General features: G+C 40.4%; 2 protein-coding genes across 2 annotated transcripts; one reads left to right on the forward strand and one right to left on the reverse strand.

Annotated features, from left to right (window-relative positions):
* Positions 1 to 1,278: 1,278 nt before the first annotated feature.
* slc2a10 (solute carrier family 2 member 10) lies at positions 1,279 to 13,758 on the reverse strand. The gene is made up of 7 exons (XM_033626173.2): positions 13,670 to 13,758; positions 11,788 to 11,871; positions 9,298 to 9,373; positions 6,343 to 7,602; positions 5,022 to 5,144; positions 3,795 to 3,930; positions 1,279 to 3,701 (listed from the first exon to the last, which is right to left on the reverse strand). The coding sequence occupies exons 3-7, from the start codon at positions 9,299 to 9,301 to the stop codon at positions 3,605 to 3,607; spliced, it is 1,620 nt and encodes a 539-aa protein (XP_033482064.1). The 5' UTR covers positions 9,302 to 9,373; positions 11,788 to 11,871; positions 13,670 to 13,758; the 3' UTR covers positions 1,279 to 3,604.
* Positions 13,759 to 15,954: 2,196 nt separating this feature from the next.
* tp53rk (TP53 regulating kinase) lies at positions 15,955 to 19,587 on the forward strand. The gene is made up of 2 exons (XM_033626172.2): positions 15,955 to 16,206; positions 18,404 to 19,587. Exons 1-2 carry the CDS (start codon positions 15,984 to 15,986, stop codon positions 18,889 to 18,891), a joined length of 711 nt encoding a protein of 236 aa, XP_033482063.1. The 5' UTR covers positions 15,955 to 15,983; the 3' UTR covers positions 18,892 to 19,587.
* The last annotated feature ends 212 nt before the right edge of the window (positions 19,588 to 19,799 follow it).

The following is a 19,799-nucleotide window of genomic DNA, read 5'->3' on the forward strand; positions in this document are numbered from 1 at the left end:
CCCAAAATACAGGATGTCCTACTACATCTGGCTGTATTTTGCAGTTTTCAAGTCAACGTGCTTGTCCGACTATTCTGACCCACAATTCTCTGCACAGTCACATCGAATGAACCACGAACAGATGATAGCTCTTAACAGCTGTCAGAAGCTGCAATGACAGATGAGCAGTCAATTAGTAATAATAGGAATGTTAATTGTTAAAGTGAACAAAATCATCATAAAGATAACCAACAAAAGGACATAACGATGAGAATAATTGACAAAGAAATGCCTATGTTATTTTACTATTGTGAATATTATAGTGAATATTTGACTCTACAATGTATGCAGTGTGGGAGCCAAAATTATATTAGCAAACTCTGACCCCTTTCTGTTGCCTGAGTTGACCACATGTTGTGGCTGTGTATGAGTGAGGATAAAGCAAAGGGAGGCTGCCTGGAGGGTGTGGCTGGAGCAGGAGGGAAAGTCTTCAACCTCACATCCTCAGGGCCGGATGCAGAGACTGTCCTTGCCTTTATTTTTATAGAATCCTTAGTTTGTCTTAACAATCCTTATTTAGACTTAAATTTATGCCTTCTGAGTGTTGTATTATTTTTTTGTTTATAATAAATAATGATTGATTTTTGGATTTTTTGGATGTATCGAATCAGACATATTTTTGCTCAGCCATCATAGTGGTTATATGGGACCAAGAATAACCACTACATGCAGGTTTAAGTTAAAAGTTAAACTACATACATCGCAAGGTAACAACAGCAGAGCTCTCTCTCATGCTGGCTTTCTTACTGCAAAATACGACCACACGTAGCAGGACATCCTCATATTTCTGTTGTTCAGCATTTGACATTGTATATTTTGAGACAAAGTATTTTTTTTGCCATACTATATAGTATGGTAGTAAAGGTGTTGGAATGCACAGATTCTTACCCTTACCCTAACCAACCCCACTTCTCCTTCCTAAACCTCACCAAAGGCACATTCAATCTTAAAATGTGTGCACTGTTTTGCTATTTCCCGACTGAACGACATGTTTCCTGGAAAGGGTGTAAAACGATGTGAAACGGGCTCTGACGTTTGTTTTCTCGTTTTGTGAGTTTGTCAGAGGTGTTACCCAATCAGCAGCAACATGGATATAAACTAAATTCTAATTGATCTTTACATATTGTACATACAATTATTGTGTTTATTTCACACTTGCTTTGGCAATGTAACATATGTTTCCCATAATGCCAATAAAGCCCCTTTAAACTGAACTGAATGACACCCAACAACAGAGAATTCAACGCACCACCGTTTCTGTTTAATTAAATGTTTCGCTATGTTTTGTCAGGGCTTAACACAGCCCAATCCAACCAATGAAGGCAATAAATACTTGACAATCATAGGGAGAGTAATATTAGGATTTGCATATTTGCACACCGTTCCTCCAGAGAACTTGGAAGCAACAGTGAATGCCTTCCCCTGCATCCCCTAACAGCTCAGTGTGGCCATGCTAAGAAGAAATAGCGTATTACATCGAGGGCTCAAGGCTAAGGAATCATTTGAAACTCAGAGGGTCATTGTTTCATTTGTAATTGTCCCATTAACAATACAATTTCATTGCAGAAGGGGAAACACACTAGAGTGGTGAAATGATCATACAGGCGAAAAAACAACTCCACAGGTGATTGTGCAAACTGAATTACTTTTCAGCAAAAATGTAAATGAACACACCCAAAATGTCCTTTACAGTCACTTTCTGCTTTGTGAAACTGCAGTTATGTAAAGTAGAACAACATAGACCTCTATGTTGTAAAAATGTTTGATATGACTGCAACACAACATCACACATGATCACACAAAACAAATTTTCACAAAGATATCACACATACAGTACAGGCCAAAAGTTTGGACACACCTTCTCATTCAATGCGTTTTCTTTATTTTCATGACTATTTACATTGTAGATTCTCACTGAAGGCATCAAAACTATGAATGAACACATGTGGAGTTATGTACTTAACAAAAAAAGGTGAAATAACTGAAAACATGTTTTATATTCTAGTTTCTTCAAAATAGCCACCCTTTGCTCTGATTACTGCTTTGCACACTCTTGGCATTCTCTCCATGAGCTTCAAGAGGTAGTCACCTGAAATGGTTTCCACTTCACAGGTGTGCCTTATCAGGGTTCATTAGTGGAATTTCTTGCTTTATCAATGGGGTTGGGACCATCAGTTGTGTTGTGCACAAGTCAGGTTAATACACAGCCGACAGCCCTATTGGACAACTGTTAAAATTCATATTATGGCAAGAACCAATCAGCTAACTAAAGAAAAACGAGTGGCCATCATTACTTTAAGAAATGAAGGTCAGTCAGTCCGGAAAATTGCAAAAACTTTAAATGTGTCCCCAAGTGGAGTCGCAAAAACCATCAAGCGCTACAACGAAACTGGCACACATGAGGACCGACCCAGGAAAGGAAGACCAAGAGTCACCTCTGCTTCTGAGGATAAGTTCATCCGAGTCACCAGCCTCAGAAATCGCAAGTTGACAGCAGCTCAGATCAGAGACCAGATGAATGCCACACAGAGTTCTAGCAGCAGACCCATCTCTAAAACAACTGTTAAGAGGAGACTGCGCCAATCAGGCCTTCATGGTCAAATAGCTGCTAGGAAACCACTGCTAAGGAGAGGCAACAAGCAGAAGAGATTTGTTTGGGCCAAGAAACACAAGGAATGGACATTAGACCAGTGGAAATCTGTGCTTTGATCTGATGAGTCCAAATTTGAGATCTTTGGTTCCAACCGCCGTGTCTTTGTGAGACGCAGAAAAGGTGAACGGATGGATTCCACATGCCTGGTTCCCACTGTGAAGCATGGAGGAGGAGGTGTGATGGTGTGGGGGAGTTTTGCTGGTGACACTGTTGGGGATTTATTCAAAATTGAAGGCACACTGAACCAGCATGGCTACCACAGCATCCTGCAGCGACACGCCATCCCATCCGGTTTGCGTTTAGTTGGACGATCATTTATTTTTCAACAGGACAATGACCCCAAACACACCTCCAGGCTGTGTAAGGGCTATTTGACCAAGAAGGAGAGTGATGGAGTGCTGCAGCAGATGACCTGGCCTCCACAGTCACTGGACCTGAACCCAATTGAGATGGTTTGGGCTGAGCTGGACCGCAGAGTGAAGGCAAAGGGGCCAACAAGTGCTAAACACCTCTAGGAACTCCTTCAAGACTGTTGGAAAACCATTTCAGGTGACGACCTCTTGAAGCTCATCGAGAGAATGCCAAGAGTGTGCAAAGCAGTAATCAGAGCAAAGGGTAGCTATTTTGAAGAAACTAGAATATAAAACATGTTTTCAGTTATTTCACCTTTTTTTGTTAAGTACATAACTCCACATGTGTTCATTCATAGTTTTGATGCCTTCAGTGAGAATCTACAATGTAAATAGTCATGAAAATAAAGAAAACGCATTGAATGAGAAGGTGTGTCCAAACTTTTGGCCTGTACTGTATATCCCAACATTCAGTGCAACAGAGTGAAACCTACTGTCAATCTAAAACTATCATGGTTTTTATACCCCAGTGGCTGTCAGTATGGTGATATCATATAGTGAATCACTCAGAGGAGGTGACGTGACAGTGCACTCTCTGGTACTGTGGGGATGTGTTTCTCCGGTTGATGATGCAACAGTAGTCTTCCCTGTGGTTAAACCTGCAAAATAAGGTCAAGGACACACACACATCAGTGCTTCAGAATACCATCTGACATGATTATATGTATTTCATGAGACAGTATAGATCCTACATGTTTAAACGCAGCTCCTTGTCGAGCTCCTCCAGAGTCTTTCCTTTGGTCTCTGGCAGCATGACATAAAAGAAAACTCCAGCTGCCACAGCGGTCATCCCGTACAGCAGAAATATCCCTGACAGACCAATCGCATCTGTTGATTCAAAACATAGTTCATTCTCTGCTGACCATTATTTCACTTGTGAGGAACAACATGAGAGAAAATATGACTCAACCATTTTGGGAGTTTGAAGTAGGAACGGAAATGAATTTATCAATGACAGAGTTATCTGGCAAACTGATTTTATGACCTCAAGCGTATCATATTTTTGTAAGATCGCTCAATTAGAAATGTTTATTTAGATCTTTAGACTGCTCTTAAATACTTTTTTTAGCTTTAAGTCCTACACAGTGGTCCACCCACACAAGTGTTTTCACTAAAGGTCCAGTGTGTAGGATTTAATAGCATCTAGTGGTAAATTACAGATTGCAACCAACTGAAACTTCTTCCGTGTGTCAAGTATGCAGAACTACAGCAGCTTACATGAAAAAACGAATGGCCCCATCTAGAGCCAGTGTTTGGATTGTCCATTCTGGGCTACTGTAAAAAAAAAACAAGGTGGACGAGCACCCACGTCCTATGTAGATATAAATGGCTCATTCTGAGTTAATGAAAAAAAAAAGATTCTTAGTTTCAGTTGATTATGCAAAACATAGAAATACAACCCTCTTGCCTTGAGGTGACAATGCTAACCACTGCATCACAGTGCCACAGCTTTTACAGTGCTCTAATAATGTGGTGAAGCGTCAACCAATCAGATGTTTCTGCTTTCTGTTAATTGCGGTGCATGCAGGGATACAATGAGGCAGCAAAGTGTGATGTTAAAATGGGGCTCAGACATCTCTCTGTTATGCCTCATGGGATCGGCCTTTATAAAGACCACAAATCAAACTACTTATAACCAGTGTGGGCGGATAATGTTTAGTGCCCAAGTTAGTAATCAGACAACTTCAACAGGACTTTTACATGGCAAACATTTTGAGCTGTGAAAGCATGTGTGATGAATCATTTTGGCTCTCTTCTGTGTCTTTTTCCAGTTCCAGGGCGCTGGTATTATTACTGTAGACCCACTGGCTTACTGGGAAATGTTAATGGAACAGAACCCTCATTAATGTCGTTAGTTACACCTTCGCTTTTCTGACTGGGATTAGTCAAAACTGTGAAAATGGTAGATGGGGACTCACCAACAAAATTTAAGAAGGTGAATGTGCACAACAGGTGGGCAGCCCAATTGAAGCAGTTGGTGAATGCGAATGCCCGTCCTCTGATAGCAGCTGGAAATATTTCACTGAGGAGAAGCCAGGTCACTGGTCAAAGACAAACAAACAAACAAACAAAAACTGCTTAATTTCCCAGCTCCAATAATCCACTTGAAAAGTGAGGCTCCATGTTGGATAATGTCATTCTAAAGATGGTAAAGCTACATTCAGCAACTTTGCGTGCTTGCAACTCCACAATGCTTATTAATGTAGGCTGATGGTATGGCTGTATTAACTTGCCCTGTGTAGCTCTAAATCAGAGTCCTGCATTGGGTTGGGTACCTGGCGGGTGACCCGAAATAAGGTAATTTTTGCAGGTGGTATTTTGTTTTCATTTTATGTACAGGTTCAGTTCTGGGTTAAACAAAGAGCATGCAGGCTGGATGATTAATATATTTTAAAATGAACTGACAATAATTATAATTGAATTTGATGTTTTAACATTTTTGACTTGTGTGTCAGCTCTGTCTTCTTTGACAGCTGGAACACGAGAGTAACTTCAATCAGGTGCGTTACTAATCGGCATGTTAACTGTGGAGATGCGCTGCAAAGAATATTAATTTAAATTGCATTACCTGAATGACTTTCATTTTAAAATATGTTATCTTAAATTCAATTGTATGAAATGACCCAAAATTGTCATTTTAAACGTGCTGCCTAACCGTATTGTTTGAACAGCACATGGTCATCATCGGATTTGTGGTTTTGGGTCGGGCGCAGATCTTGTGTCAACGGATTGGGTCGAGTTCCACAACTAATTGGTTATTTGTGCAGGTCGTGGGACAGGTGTAGTATTCAGACTGTTCACATGCACTGTTTGTATGTTTATACACTGTTTTCCTATGAAAAAGAATGCACCAAAATTCATACATATCCCATGTAATGATGGGCCAGTAGGATGTGTATGATCAATATGTTATGGAAAGCTGCAATCACGTGACCAATATACTGATGGTAGTAAGGATGAAATGGTTCTGAGCGGTCCATAAGGAGGCAGGTTGGGGTGATGGATGGGTCACAAGACACAAGACTTTCCCCAGGAGACTGTTGTTTGGAACTGTGTAAATTTTGAGTCATTTTAAGCCCCATCATGTTTCTTTTCCTATACCTGACCTCCGTAACTTTACACTAATTACACAACTTTACGTTAAGGATGTGACGTTATCTGTTAGGCACTAATTAGGATATCATATGAAGTGAACTGTGTGCATTTTCGTAGGATATCATACAAACTGTAAATACAAACTTGGTCCAAATCCAATGGAGTATGCGCTGACAACAGCCATCAAACAGATGAGAATGATCCAGTTCACAACTGTGCCGTGGACGCTAGGGGAGGATGCAAGAGGAATGTCCGCTGCTTTCTGTGTCACTTTATCAAGTATATGTTCATCTTGTGTTCTGTTAGCAAGGAGTCTTTGGCTCTCATCTAAAGGCATGTCAAAAACTGACCGATTACCAACAGTTAAATGAGGTAGATCTGTTCTGTTAACGTTAAAGTCCTCAGAAATACAAGGCCTCTTAGCATTCATTGATGAATGTCCACTGAGGAGTCCAATGGTAATCAGACACAGTGCCATAACTGAGCATCCACTGATGAGCAGAGGCCTCCTGCCCACCCTGTCTGAAAACACCATGGAGGTCAGAGTAACAATCACTTTAACCAACCCCAGGCCCACAGACGCCAGCACTGCCGAAGCGTCACTCTGAAACCCCACTGAGTGGAAGATGGTGGAGGCGTAGAGGAGAACATTCGGCTGGCCTGTGAACTGCTGAAAGAGCACCAGCCCGATGCCAATGACAGTCCGAGTTCTCATGTTGTCCTTACGCTGGAAAAGGTACATGCTGTTGTACTTAACCATCTTGTTTTCCATGCTGGAGCTGAGTTTTGAGTCATCTGCTTCTTGGTTTCCATTGGTAGTCATGAGCTCTCTTTGACTTAAAGATTCCTGAGTGCTGGATGGAAGAAACCATAAAGAGACCAGCTGAATCACAGAGGGTACTACAGCTAATCCAAACATCCACTTCCACCCTCTTTTCGAGTCAGACAGGATGTAGTTCATGGCATAAGCTGCTAGTATGCCCACAGTGATCCCAGCTTCATACAGTGTTACCAGGAAGCCCCTGCGGTGTGGGCTAACCATCTCAGACACAAAGATGCAGCAGGACATGGATGATATACACATGGCAAAGCCAACTGTCATCCTGCCTACCAAAAGTGCAGCATAGGAGCCGATGAGCAGGACCACACTGCCAGTCAGGATCAACACGTTGCTGAGAAGGATGGAGTTCCTTCGGCCTCGATGGTCAATCAAAGAGCCACCCACGATGGAGGCCAGCAGAGCTCCTATTAACAAAGAGCTGACCAGAGCCTCCTGCTGGACACATGAGAGTCTGAACTCTGCCTTGAGCTGCAGCAAAGCACCTGAGATAATTCCCAACTCATAACCAAAGACCAGGCCCCCCAGAGTGGACACCACACTGGCCAACAGGAGGGTGGAGTTACCTAGGAGAAAGGAAAACATTCAGATGGTTTACTTTTTGAAAAGTAACTAATGACTTACATTTACACACTGAAATCTTCACATTACAAGTCATCCACCTTCCCACTAAACCACAGAACCAAGCACCTGATAACTGGGTATCTTGTGACAGGAGATTGGGAGGTTTAGTTTGGAACTGATAAAGTACCACAGGATAACACATGTCAACTTTTAACCACAACAGTCCATAAAAGATGGGCAGGAACAGGAGGATGCACACAACTTGTGTCATCTTCCCAGGTGCATCTAGTTTCCTGATGACCTTACTCGCTCACTAGGCTATTAAGCAGCACAGGATGAGCCAGAGGCCGAGGGCAGAGAGAGGGAGGTCACACAACTAAAAATATTCACAACGATTTAACAGCTGGGGATACAACCCTGCAAAAATCACACACCAACCTGCTGGTTTCTGTCTGAGGCTTTAGTTAAAAGCATGATACTGGCCCGACTAGGGGTCTGAATCTTTGACTTCTGTATCCCTAGAACAAGTGACTTACTCACAGTGCCACCAGGAAGCCATGGTTTCTCATATTCTCTCTGACAACTTGAGGCAATGATGTCACATGCAAAGCTTTTTTTCTTTTTAGTCTTAACGCACATACAACAGTCAAAGCATTGGTGATTAAATTCTGAAAAAAATCTCAAATCATTCTGCTGGTTTTAGGTGTGGTGTCAGATATTTTGGTGACATCTGGTTAAAAATGAGAGTGAATGAACAGAATGAATAGGAAATATTGTGCATACAGTACAAACAAGATATTGAATATCACTGCAGACTCACTGTTAAACTGATCTGACCACCATTTAAATATCCTACCTAGCATCCAAAGAATGTCTGTGTCCATTTTGGTTGCATTTTAATGAAAACTTGTGGAGATACAGATGATAATTGAGTTTGCATATGCTTAAAAATGTAGAGTGCCAGACTTCTGAATTGACTATGAATTGCAGTGAGGCAAACTATAACCTATTTATTTTTGTAGAGAAGTAAATTAGCTTCACCCAATACATGAAATGATAGCATATGTGTTTCATACTGTGCACGATCCTTTACAAATAGATAAAATAAAGTCATTGCAGTCTGTAGACTTCCTGTTTTTGATGTATCAAAGCTCAACTTTTGTAAAAAGTCCATCCAGTGTCAGAATGGTTTTATATGGATCATTTTGGTTAGTTCCAAATGAATCACACATTCATCACTCCAACTGCTCTGCAGCTGCTTCTAACATGAACCTGTGAGTCTTTCATGCGCACTATCTATTGACAGAAATGCAAATGAGGCCAACCTAAATCCAAATGAAAGCTGCTGAATTTCAATACTGATTAAAAATTACCCTGTCTTACATTGATATGAGGAAAAACGAAGCTTAAAGCAGTTCCTTACTGACTGCAGAATATCTTTGCACATATGATATTTTTAATAGTGACCTCTCTTGGTCTAAATGTAGTTTCAAAGGTTTCAGCAGAAAATGTCAGCTGTCAGCAGCTGCGACATTAAAGTATGAGTATCTGCACTGACTTTAAACAGGTCACATAGTCAGCCCTACAGGGGAACCTCGTTCATTTGTTACTGACATTGCTTTACTTTACATTAGAGCAAAACTAAACACTGCAAGGTAACAATTTACCAAACTGCCTTACAATGAAAAATAACTTACCCATTGCTTCTGTCCTGATATATTCACATTTCAGTCTGGCAGTGCAGGTCTGGATTCATTTCTTGGAAGACATCCTCTGTGAAATATAAGCAAAACATCAGAAAATAATAATGATATGGACTGTGCTCTCCTGGTCTGGCACCCACTGGGAGTCTTGTGTCCTGCTCATAGAAAAGACAAGGGGGCCAACAAGAGCCTGTTGCAGCCCTGTCGCCATGACAACCCTATTGTTGATTGCCATTATTTCATTAGGGAGTCCACTTGAGATGGACTCAACAAAATACATGGCTCTGTAGCAATCAGTCAGTGTTTTTTGTCTTATATCAAAACCAAATATCCCATTGCCTGATAATGACAGAGCAGTGGGGATTTGGTGTTCATCTGAAACAACAAAAGGAGGAATTAACACCAATGAGATGAAAAGCGCCACTTCCACAACTCACCAAAGGAACTATTAGAAATAAACTGGAAGTGATGGAAAAGTTAAAGGCCACGGGGAAATTACATGGAAAACTCCTCGTTTTCATTTTTTGGTTCAGTACTGACTGGAATTTAGCTTTGGATATTTAAAACCTTAGAAATAATATGATAATCCCATTCTATTCCTATGTTTAAAACTGAAAACAATATGTGGATGCACTCAAAAAATCAATTGTTACTGTAAGGGTTCAAAATTCAAACAATTTTAACTCAAACAGAGAAACTTCACTATATCACTAATCACTGTGTCCCTACAGTGACTTTAAGTTACTTTTGGAGTTTATTTTTAAATGTAATGGTTAACTTTTAAAGTCCTGATGATGTGCACCTTGTTATTATAGTGCCAAATAACCCATCATTGAGTCCATCCTGACTTCCTCCATCACTATCTGGTACACTGATGCCACTGCCAAGGACAAGGGCAGGACCTAAACCTCAGGCCATAAAAACAGTTTCTTCCCGTCTGCAGTGGGCCTCATCAACAATGTCCTGGAACACTGCTGACATGGACTCTTACCCCCCATCCCCATTGATACTGACTTTACGTGTTACATTAACACATCTTAGACTATTATCTCTGTATTTTGCACACATTTGCTCTACTGTGAACTTTTGCACATTCCCCGACTAATATTTTTGCACAGCCTACACAACTGAACAGCTTTTCTTTTTTTTTGTAAATTCTGAAACCACCATATTGTACATATTTTTTATGTAATGTCTTTTTTAAGTACCTTTGTCAGTCATATTTTTATTACAACTTTTCTATCTATATCTATGTTCTTGAGTGTTGCTGTACTTAGCCTTATTATTCTTTATTTGCTCTTAATATGTTTATTGTATGTTTAATGTATGCACTAAAAGCCATAGTAAATTCCTTGTAAGTGAAAACCTCCTTGGTAATAAACTGTATTCTGATTCTGAACCCTTGTGTCAACAACCAGTGATTTAATATCAAAATCTGATTTATTGCAGAGTAGGTTTTCATAGATGGCGTGTAGTGGTACACTGACATACACAGTAAGAGAAAATGAAATTAAAAATAAAAGCAAGTGTTGCAAAAATCAAGACATTTAGACAAGAATTAAATTATAATAAAAAATATTAAAGAATATGTACAGTGTGTCTGAATTAAAATGTGCAGTTTTCAGCAGTGTTTGTTTGTTTGTTGGGGATAACAGTCATGTCATGTCATGTCAGTGGGGATCCTGGGCTTTGTTCACGAAACCAGCTGCAGACAGGAAGGAACTGTAATTGTGGCATTAGGTCCTGGTCCTGATGGATCACAGTCTCCTGCCACCATGTGAGCGTTTGAGAGGTTTTTGTCCAGGGTGGGAGGGGTCAGCCACAATATACAAGGGGGCTGTATAATGTACTTATCTATAGCCAGTGTTTTACATACAGACAGCTCAGCAAAATCAGTCACAAAAATGGATGGATTTTTCACCGCTTTAGCTCAGCTGTATGACATTCATACTTTCACTTCCGTTCCCCCCTTTTTCATCCTGTTCAGTCTCCCTCTGCAAAAGTTCTTTTTCTCTATACCCTGGTTCACAAAGGTTTCCTTTGTCTCCACAATGAGAGGCATCTCGTTGTTGCTGTGAGTCAGGTTTTTTGTTTTTGTATTGTTGTCTCTTTCATAAACTGTTCAAAGTCTGACCCAAACAGCTTTTACATAGGAACACATATACGGTTGAGAAAATGTAATGCCAAAGGACAGGGTTATCTGATGGCAAGGTAGGGTGGTGAAATTATCCTCAATTTGGCTTCCACTTCAACTGGTATTGATTTTTTTAGGTAAGCCTTTTAAGTGGCTAAAATAGGTTTTGCTGCTGACCCTAAGTCACAGCAGTACATTGCTGAGCTTCTGGGGTGCTAGTCCCGTCTGTTCCTCCAAACAGGCAGCGCACTAACCGCCATCTATTTTATCAAATGTATTAGACTACACTGTTTCATTATTGTTATTATTCTCATTAACATCATCATTATTATTGTCATTCATTTCCTCACATGTTACTCTCCCAGTCTGGGATCCAGATGTCTCCACCACTGATCAGGGGATTGACTTCAGCAGTCACATCTTCAATACAGATCCTAGGCAAGAGAAGAATTAAATATGAGTTACTAATGTTTTCTGATGCTGATACAGTGAAGCAATAACATTAACATTTTGTTTATGTTGAGGTGACAACCAGGGATCCAATTCACCTTTAAACTGTCATCACACTGCCATCTAAATTTCAAAGGTGACATCTGCAAAAGGCTAGTGTCATCCAACCAACAGTCTAAAGCTCAAAAATATTCAACTCACAATGATATACTTGCGAAACTGAGAAAAACAGAAAATTCTCACATTTCAGAAGTTTAACCAGATCTGTCTGACATTTGCGTGGTAAATGAATTGAATAGTGAATCTGTTATTACAGTGGTTGTCTTTATAATCCATGAAATATACGCAACAGCTTATTGAGTGCTTAAAATAAGTTTACAGTTGGCTTTATTTAAATCCAGAAACTGCAAGGCAAATATTTGTAGGCTACAGTGCTCATACTGGATATAAGCCCCGAATCAAGTCAAGAGTGGAAGCTGGTTTATCCAGTGGTGCAGCAAGCATTCAGATTCTTTATTCAAATAAAAATCCTGTTTTCACAAATAAAACTCCATCAGAAATGGCCCCCACCGCCCTAAATGACAGTTTGCCATATAAGAGGGGGGATGGGTGGTGCAAAAAGGGGGAGGCATGTCAAATATTTCTTTGACTCGTTTTTTATTGTGGCTTAGGGGAAGGATATACAACTTCAAATGGCTGTATTTTGTATTTATTTTACTGGTGAAATATGACTTTGAAAGGCATGTTTTCAAAAAGCTCTAAAGGACTGTTTGTTATTTATCAAAGGAGGGGGTGGCTTGGGTGTGACTTATTTGTTGTTGCTTTTTTTTTTTTTTTTTTTTTTTTTATTTCGACCCTTCCCCAAGCTACAAATATTTTTCCTTGAGCCTCCTTGAGTGACTGGCAGAAAATACATGACCCTCCCTCAATCAGTTGGTGGTTTTTAGGTTTTTAAAACTAACCCTTTAATGTTTGAAAGTTAAAAGCTGAAAGTTGAAGCTAAATTTCTGAAGTTCAAATACAGCCATGACATGTAGAAATAAAGTTTTTTTTAAAAAATCCCCCCAAAAAAATGCTTTTAAAAAAAGTGGCGGTCAACTAACTACAAAATACAGTCATTTAAAGTTGTATGCCCCCTCCCCTAAACCAAAAATATATATATATATTTTTTAAATCACAAGTCCCTCCCTAGTGCTTGAAATATATTTGCCATGCCTCCCACCTTCTCCCCTCCCATAAATAACAAGTCAGGTCAAGAGGGAGCTAGTTAAGTGCTTTGTATACTGCTGAGCAGTTTTATATCGCAGTGCATAATTTTTCATTAGCTTTTATATGTTTTGTACAGAAATTCCTCATCTGCAAAGTAACCAGTATCATCAGATAAATGTGGTGGAGCACAATATTCCCACTACACTGCTGTGGAGTAAAAGTATGAAGTGGTGCTCAGTCAGAACTGTACAGTACTCAGCTACATTACAGTTTTGTCCTTTAGACTGAAAGAACAACAGACTCTTTGCTTGACCAGTTACAATCTTTCCCCAGTCCTCCCTGTTCCCAGCTCCTGATAAGAGTTAACACTTAGTGTTGTGGACAACAGCCCGTTATTCATCGACTCACACAGTTTGTCCGTCCAGGAGTTCAAGCTGCTGTTAACGGGACAGGCAAATACAACAGGCAGCTGCATCGCTGTGTTTGTAACATTGTTCTGAGCTCTAGAGATACTTTATTCCTCTGTGGACTTATAGGCTATATTGAAACATCTGGGAAGAGAAAAGGACTCACCGTGGAAGATGCTCCTGGAAACTTGTGGCTCTTCAGGAAGTCTGAGCTACGTGGCAGCAGTGTCAAGTTGCAGGAGGAGAAACTTGTTGGCGAAGTTTTGACGCCAGAGGTCGACAACTTCGTTGTACAATTTTCCCAGGAAGGAAAAGTCCTATAGAGGCTGAACACACTGCTCACAGCTCGGCACGATTAAAGAACCAGAACCAACCGGAATTGTACTTGTGCATCAGCTCTATGCAGAGCCCATGCCGTAGCATGCGCATGTGGCCTGTGCCACTGTGAGCATTTATACTGGGGTAGTGGTGAGTCTGTGTCACTCTGCAGTTACACCTCCAAAACACTGGTAGACTGTGGGGTTTCTGTGAAGTGCTGTTAAATTTAATTGATTTAAAACACACCCAAAACACACATTAAACATGGCTTCATAGTAACAATTTCAAACACAAGTACACAAATCAGCTTTCATAATAACCAGACAAAACACTTGCTGGACACACTTCCCCCACAAATACAACATACTAATGTTATTAGCACAAGCCTATGGCATAATACATTGTATAAATTACCTTAGCGGCTAGCAGAGATTTCCTCTCCTCATATGAAGCCAGGGACAATAGCAACATTTAACAAAGGTAATAAAGGTAATCTTGACAATTTATTGTTTCTCATTAGTGAAATAAAAGTAAATAAAAGCTTTGTTTCCACTGAGGGAAATGGTTTTCTGCTTACAAAAACAGACAGGAGGTCTGCGTCGCCACAATATGTAGTTATATTTCTGGGGAGGTGCATGTCAGTCTATGGTGTAGGTTATGGCATAAACACTGTAGGTGCATTGTTGATTCAATGCAGAAGTATAAATCCTATGTTAAAAAGGGGGAGAGAGAGGGGATGACATGCAGCAAAGGACTGCAGGGTGGAATTAAACCTACATGGGGTGCTCGCTTTACCGGGTGAGCTACTGGCTGCCCACATTTTTACTGTTTTAAATGAGACCTTTGATTAGATTTAGTTGCTCTCTAGTATTGGTTATTAACAAAACCTGGGTTTAAAGCATGCACATCTTTCATATAAAACAGTTTTGGTTAAAATTCTTCCAACAGCAGAAGCAGAGCACAGTTGTAGTATTATACTAAGAATACAACAGCAGCAGTTGTATTCTTGAATTATTACAGTAACTCCAGAGGTAGCAGAAGCATATTAATTGTCATTTTAAATAATATGCATAAAAGTAATCAATATTATTAGTTTATGTGTTGCTCTGCCGTGACATTCTCTGTCCTCTTGTTTCTTCTTGGGAGGTCAGAGGTCAGGGTCTCAGCAACAGAAGAGCGATGGAGCAGCAATAAGTCCTTCTTGTTCCTCCTTAAGGACAGTCAAACAAATACAGTATAATAACAGGTAGTGTGTCTAATAAAAAGAAATATGGTTGTCAAGAAAAACAAAAGGGGCGGCACGGTGGTGTGGTGGTTAGCACTGTCACCTCACAGCAAGAGGGTTGCCGGTTTGATCCCGGGTGTGGGAGACCCTCTGTGCGGAGTTTGCGTGTTTTCCCCGTGTCCGGGCACTCTGGCTTCCTCCCACAGTCCAAAGACATGCAGATTGGGGACTAGGTTAATTGATAACTCTAAATTGTGGTGTGAATGTGAGTGTGAATGGTTGTTTGTCTCTATGTGTCAGCCCTGCGATAGTCTGGCGACCTGTCCAGGGTGTACCCTGCCTCTCGCCCGATGTCAGCTGGGATAGGCTCCAGCCCCCCCGCGACGCTCAAGAGGATGAAGCGGTTAGAAGATGGATGGATGGAAGAAAAACAAAAGTCAGATCACTTCAGATCTAAAGAAACCATATTTGATAGTAAATTTACTTGAGAAGAAAAAGCCTTATGGTATACCTTTTATTTTTCACATGAATATCAAGGTCAGATGTACATAGGACAGAGGTAGGCAGATAGCATATATATTATCCTATCAGTAGATTGTAAATGTACTATCTAGTCTGTTGGGACAAAAAGGACAGACATTTGCAATTATTAGTCATTTTCCCCAGATGAGTATTAAAATAACATACCTGATTATAGAGGAAATATTAGATCTGCTACTGGATAAAGTAAGGGAGCTTTAGTTTATATAAATATATCTGTACGGAGATTTAGAGATGTTTAAAGGGAGAAGAACTTTTCTTTTCATTTCCCCGTGTCAGTGTGACATTTCCTTCTAAAGGTTGTGTGTACCATTGGTGGCCGCTAGATGGCAGCCTGTAGAGACAGAGCTGAGGAAGCAGGAGGACAGCAGACAGTAGAAAGAGACCGGAAGTAAACATGGCCCAGGAGAAGAGCATGGCGGTCTCAGAGCTCCTCAGGAAAGCGGAGTTATTAAAACAAGGAGCAGAAGCTCGGGTCTACCGGACAGAGTTTCTGGGAAAGCCGACTATTGTGAAAGAAAGGTTCCCGAAACGTTACAGACACCCAGTGCTGGACGAAAAACTGACACACCGGAGGACGGTGCAGGAGGTCCGCTCCATACTGCGCTGCCGGAGAGCAGGCAAGTTAAACCTGGCCTGGTCTGTAACTTTAGAAGTCTGCATACGGTGAAATAAAAGTAGCTAAACTAGCTTAATTATAGCTTATTCCAGCTAGCCTTAAGACCAGAGTGTTATACAACGCGAATTGTGCCACTGGAAGGTGAAGGGCTGACCAAACTGAATGTGAGGGACCGCGGTGAAGTGATTGTGTTTCACCCAGTGTTGGCAGCAGGAGGGCGTTTAACTCAAATGCAGGAACCTCGCGTTTAACCTCCGGAGGATGACACAGGGACTATCAACAAATTACTGTTCGCTTTATGCACCATGAAGAGGATAAGCGGTTACGGAAAATGAATGAATGAAATTTCAGCATTTTTTAATGGCTTCCAGGTAGTGTCCAAGTGATTTCAATCCCATACCACACATCACTACACTGGGCAAATGAGACACACCTCTTTATAACTGATATCAGTGGAAAATTCAGAAGGTGTTTTCAATGATTTCCATATTGTGACCAAATGACTCCAAACCAATGCTGAATTGTATTACTACGCTGGACAAATGAGACACACTTCATTACAAAATTGGAATTCAGTACATTTTTTATTTTGTATAGATATTTTTTTCATGAAATTTCAACAGTATTATTCAATAGCTTTCATGTCATGTGATCAAGTGACTCCGAACCACTCCTTGGGTTTGCAAAACACATTTGTCAAAGTGTGTTTTTTCTCTGTTTTACCCTACTCCTCTGCATCAAAAACCACACACATGATAAAAAACAACCTCAAGGGCCACTTGCACACCTGTGCAATTCAGGACATTATATAAATTGTAGTAAAATTCAATAAAAAAGGTCTAATTTTTCCAGTGTAGTGATACAATTCAGCAATGGTCTGGAGTCAAGGGCTCACCTGACATGGTAAGTATTGAAAAAAGTGCAATCATTGCATGAAGTGAACACTAAGTGGTGGATAGTCCCTGTGTCATCCTCCAGAGGATGAAACAGTTGAGTTAACCGCCCCCCCCTACTGCCAACACTGGGTGAAACAGAGTAAGAAGAGGCGCTTGGTTCGGAGTGAATGTCAAATATCTAACTTTAGCTTCACCATGCTGTGAGACAGGGGTAGAAGAAGAAGAAAATAATAATTAAAGAGCATGAATTAGTTTTTTTTATGCCACCGTGCCGGTGTTGCCATAGCTGGAGACATTATGTTTTTGGGTTGTCTGTCTGTATGTACCTCCGTACCTCCATCCATCCGTCCCATTCTTGTCAATATGAAATCTCAAGTACACCTTGAGGGTATTCAAATCACAAACACAAATCACAGTCACTTGGACTGAAGAAGAAACTGATTAGAATTTGGTAATCAAAGGTCAAGGTCAGTGTGACTTCACAAACATGTTTTTGAACATAACTCAAGGACTCATACACAAATTATGACAAACTTCACACAAACATCTATTAGGATAAAATGATGAAGTGATGACATTTTATATTCAGAAGGTCAAAGGTCAGCTTCACTGTGACATCATGATGTTCTGTATAAAACACTTTCTGGCCATTACTCACTGTCATATCTCAGGAGGAGAAGGGGAGACATTTGGTCAGATACTGAATTGGTGACACTAATCTTGGGTGTTCACCTTGAAACTGTGCTGATTGTGCTGACTGTCGAACAATAGCTTTATTATTTATACTGATTCATTGGGTCAAGGCTGTTTTTTATAGCCTGCTGAAGTCCACTTGGATTGCCACTGCTGTTTTTTTTCCATCAGTGATTAATCTGTCAATTATTGTTCTGATTGATTTGTTCATATCATGCCAGAAAATCATCCGGCTGCCTCAAATACTCACTAAAGCATCAAATGTGTATTAATGCACTGCTGAAAGTAGTCCTCAACAAATGAACAATTTCCTCCCTTTTTAAACCAAATTATTTGTAAAAAATTGAACAACTGGTATATATTTGTTATTAATTTATTAAAATAGTGTTGGGGCTGAGAGCCACAGACAGAGTAGAGCCAGAAAGTAGAGATGGACTTATCTTTTTTCATGAGATTTGTTTACATTGTGGAAAATACAGAATTATGTCATTCTTATTTGTTAATAATAGAAAACACAGGCTTATAGTTGTAATGAATTGCCTTTGTAATTTTAGAGTCCAACATACACTCTGTTAAATCAGACTCTCCTTTAACTTCTCTTCTTCTCAGGCATATCCGCCCCTGTAGTCTATTTTGTGGACTACACATCCCACTGTATTTTCTTGGAGGAAATTATGGGTTCCTCGACCGTGCGTGACCACATCGTTTCCACTCAGCAGTCTGATTCCTGTAAAGAGCCAGAGCTGGAGTGGCTGGCTGACAGGGTGGGCCACATCCTGGCCAAAATGCACGACGAGGACGTCATCCACGGAGATCTGACTACCTCCAACATGCTGTTGAGACCTGGCAGAGAGGACGGGGAGTCCGACCTGTTCCTCATCGATTTTGGCCTGAGTTACATCTCCGCTCTGCCAGAGGATAAGGGAGTGGACTTGTATGTGCTGGAGAAGGCTTTCCTCAGTACCCACCCCAACACAGAGGTGCTGTTTGAGAGGCTGCTGAAGAGCTATACAGCATCATCCAAGAAGTCATCAGCTGTCATTAAAAAACTTGATGAGGTTCGGTTGAGAGGGAGGAAGAGGTCAATGGTGGGATAATGATTAATTGGTGTGTACAGGGACAAGCCTCTCTGGAAATGATGTTTCTGAAAATGTGTTCTCATTAAAAAATTGTTATCTACAAATATTATAGAGGGAATTGTTTTTCATAGTTGTCCAGCAGAGAGCAGCATGGACCTGATGAGACTAAATTCAAAGCACAGCGTTTTCTGTTTTTCATTTTTTGCACTGACATTGCATTTCCATTTCCAACAAGAAGCCGCTCCCTTGCATGCCTCCTTTTTAATATTTAGTTTTGTTTAATTGTGACACAGTAAATGCAATTCACATGTCTGTACCATGTTTGATATGTATGTCAAAAGCTGCAGCGAAATGTTGCACACCTCTCACAGCGAGCAGGAGGACCAGGTCAGTGTGATGTGATCCCCACTCTTGAACCTGCCCTGGCGTAAGGTAGTCTCGATGGGCCCCAGTTCATGCTATTATGATGGCCCTTGTGCACACTACTGCATACCTATCATCTCGTCACATGATCAAACAGAGACTTGATACTGGACAACATCAACATATTACATATTACTAAACAATCATCATTGCATGTCTCACAAAAATTTCAAAGAAAGTAAAACATTAATAATGAAATTTAATGGTTTCAATAATTAATAGATTTTCTAGTTTATGTAGAATAAGCATATTTTGTTATTGACTGCCAACTTCTAATTTATAAAAAAAAAATGACAGAGATGGGTTTCCTTTTTGAAGACATATATAGCAAATATCACTTTTTAATTTACTCACATTCTTTTTTTTTATCATTCGTCTTTGAACACAGGTATATTTCTGAGGTGGCATTCTGAATCTGTTGCAGGGACCTGCACTCTCTATGGGCCCCCCCACCCACAGGCCCTGGTGCAAATATTTCCTGATGGTTTGTGTTATTGTTTACT

This window comes from Epinephelus lanceolatus, chromosome 1 (assembly GCF_041903045.1).
Source record: "Epinephelus lanceolatus isolate andai-2023 chromosome 1, ASM4190304v1, whole genome shotgun sequence".
NCBI classification, from domain to species: Eukaryota; Metazoa; Chordata; class Actinopteri; order Perciformes; family Serranidae; genus Epinephelus; species Epinephelus lanceolatus.

Excerpts from the sequence above, each read along its gene's own strand:
- tp53rk (XM_033626172.2), top strand. The coding sequence starts at position 15,984 with ATGGCCCAGGAGAAGAGCATGGCGGTCTCAGAGCTCCTCAGGAAAGCG. Across the intron at positions 16,207-18,403 it reads ACTGCGCTGCCGGAGAGCAG|GCATATCCGCCCCTGTAGTC; the intron begins GCAAGTTAAACC and ends TCTTCTTCTCAG.
- slc2a10 (XM_033626173.2), bottom strand. Across the intron at positions 3,931-5,021 it reads CACCTTCTTAAATTTTGTTG|ATGCGATTGGTCTGTCAGGG; the intron begins GTGAGTCCCCAT and ends TTGAATCAACAG. Across the intron at positions 3,702-3,794 it reads AAGGAGCTGCGTTTAAACAT|GTTTAACCACAGGGAAGACT; the intron begins GTAGGATCTATA and ends CTTATTTTGCAG.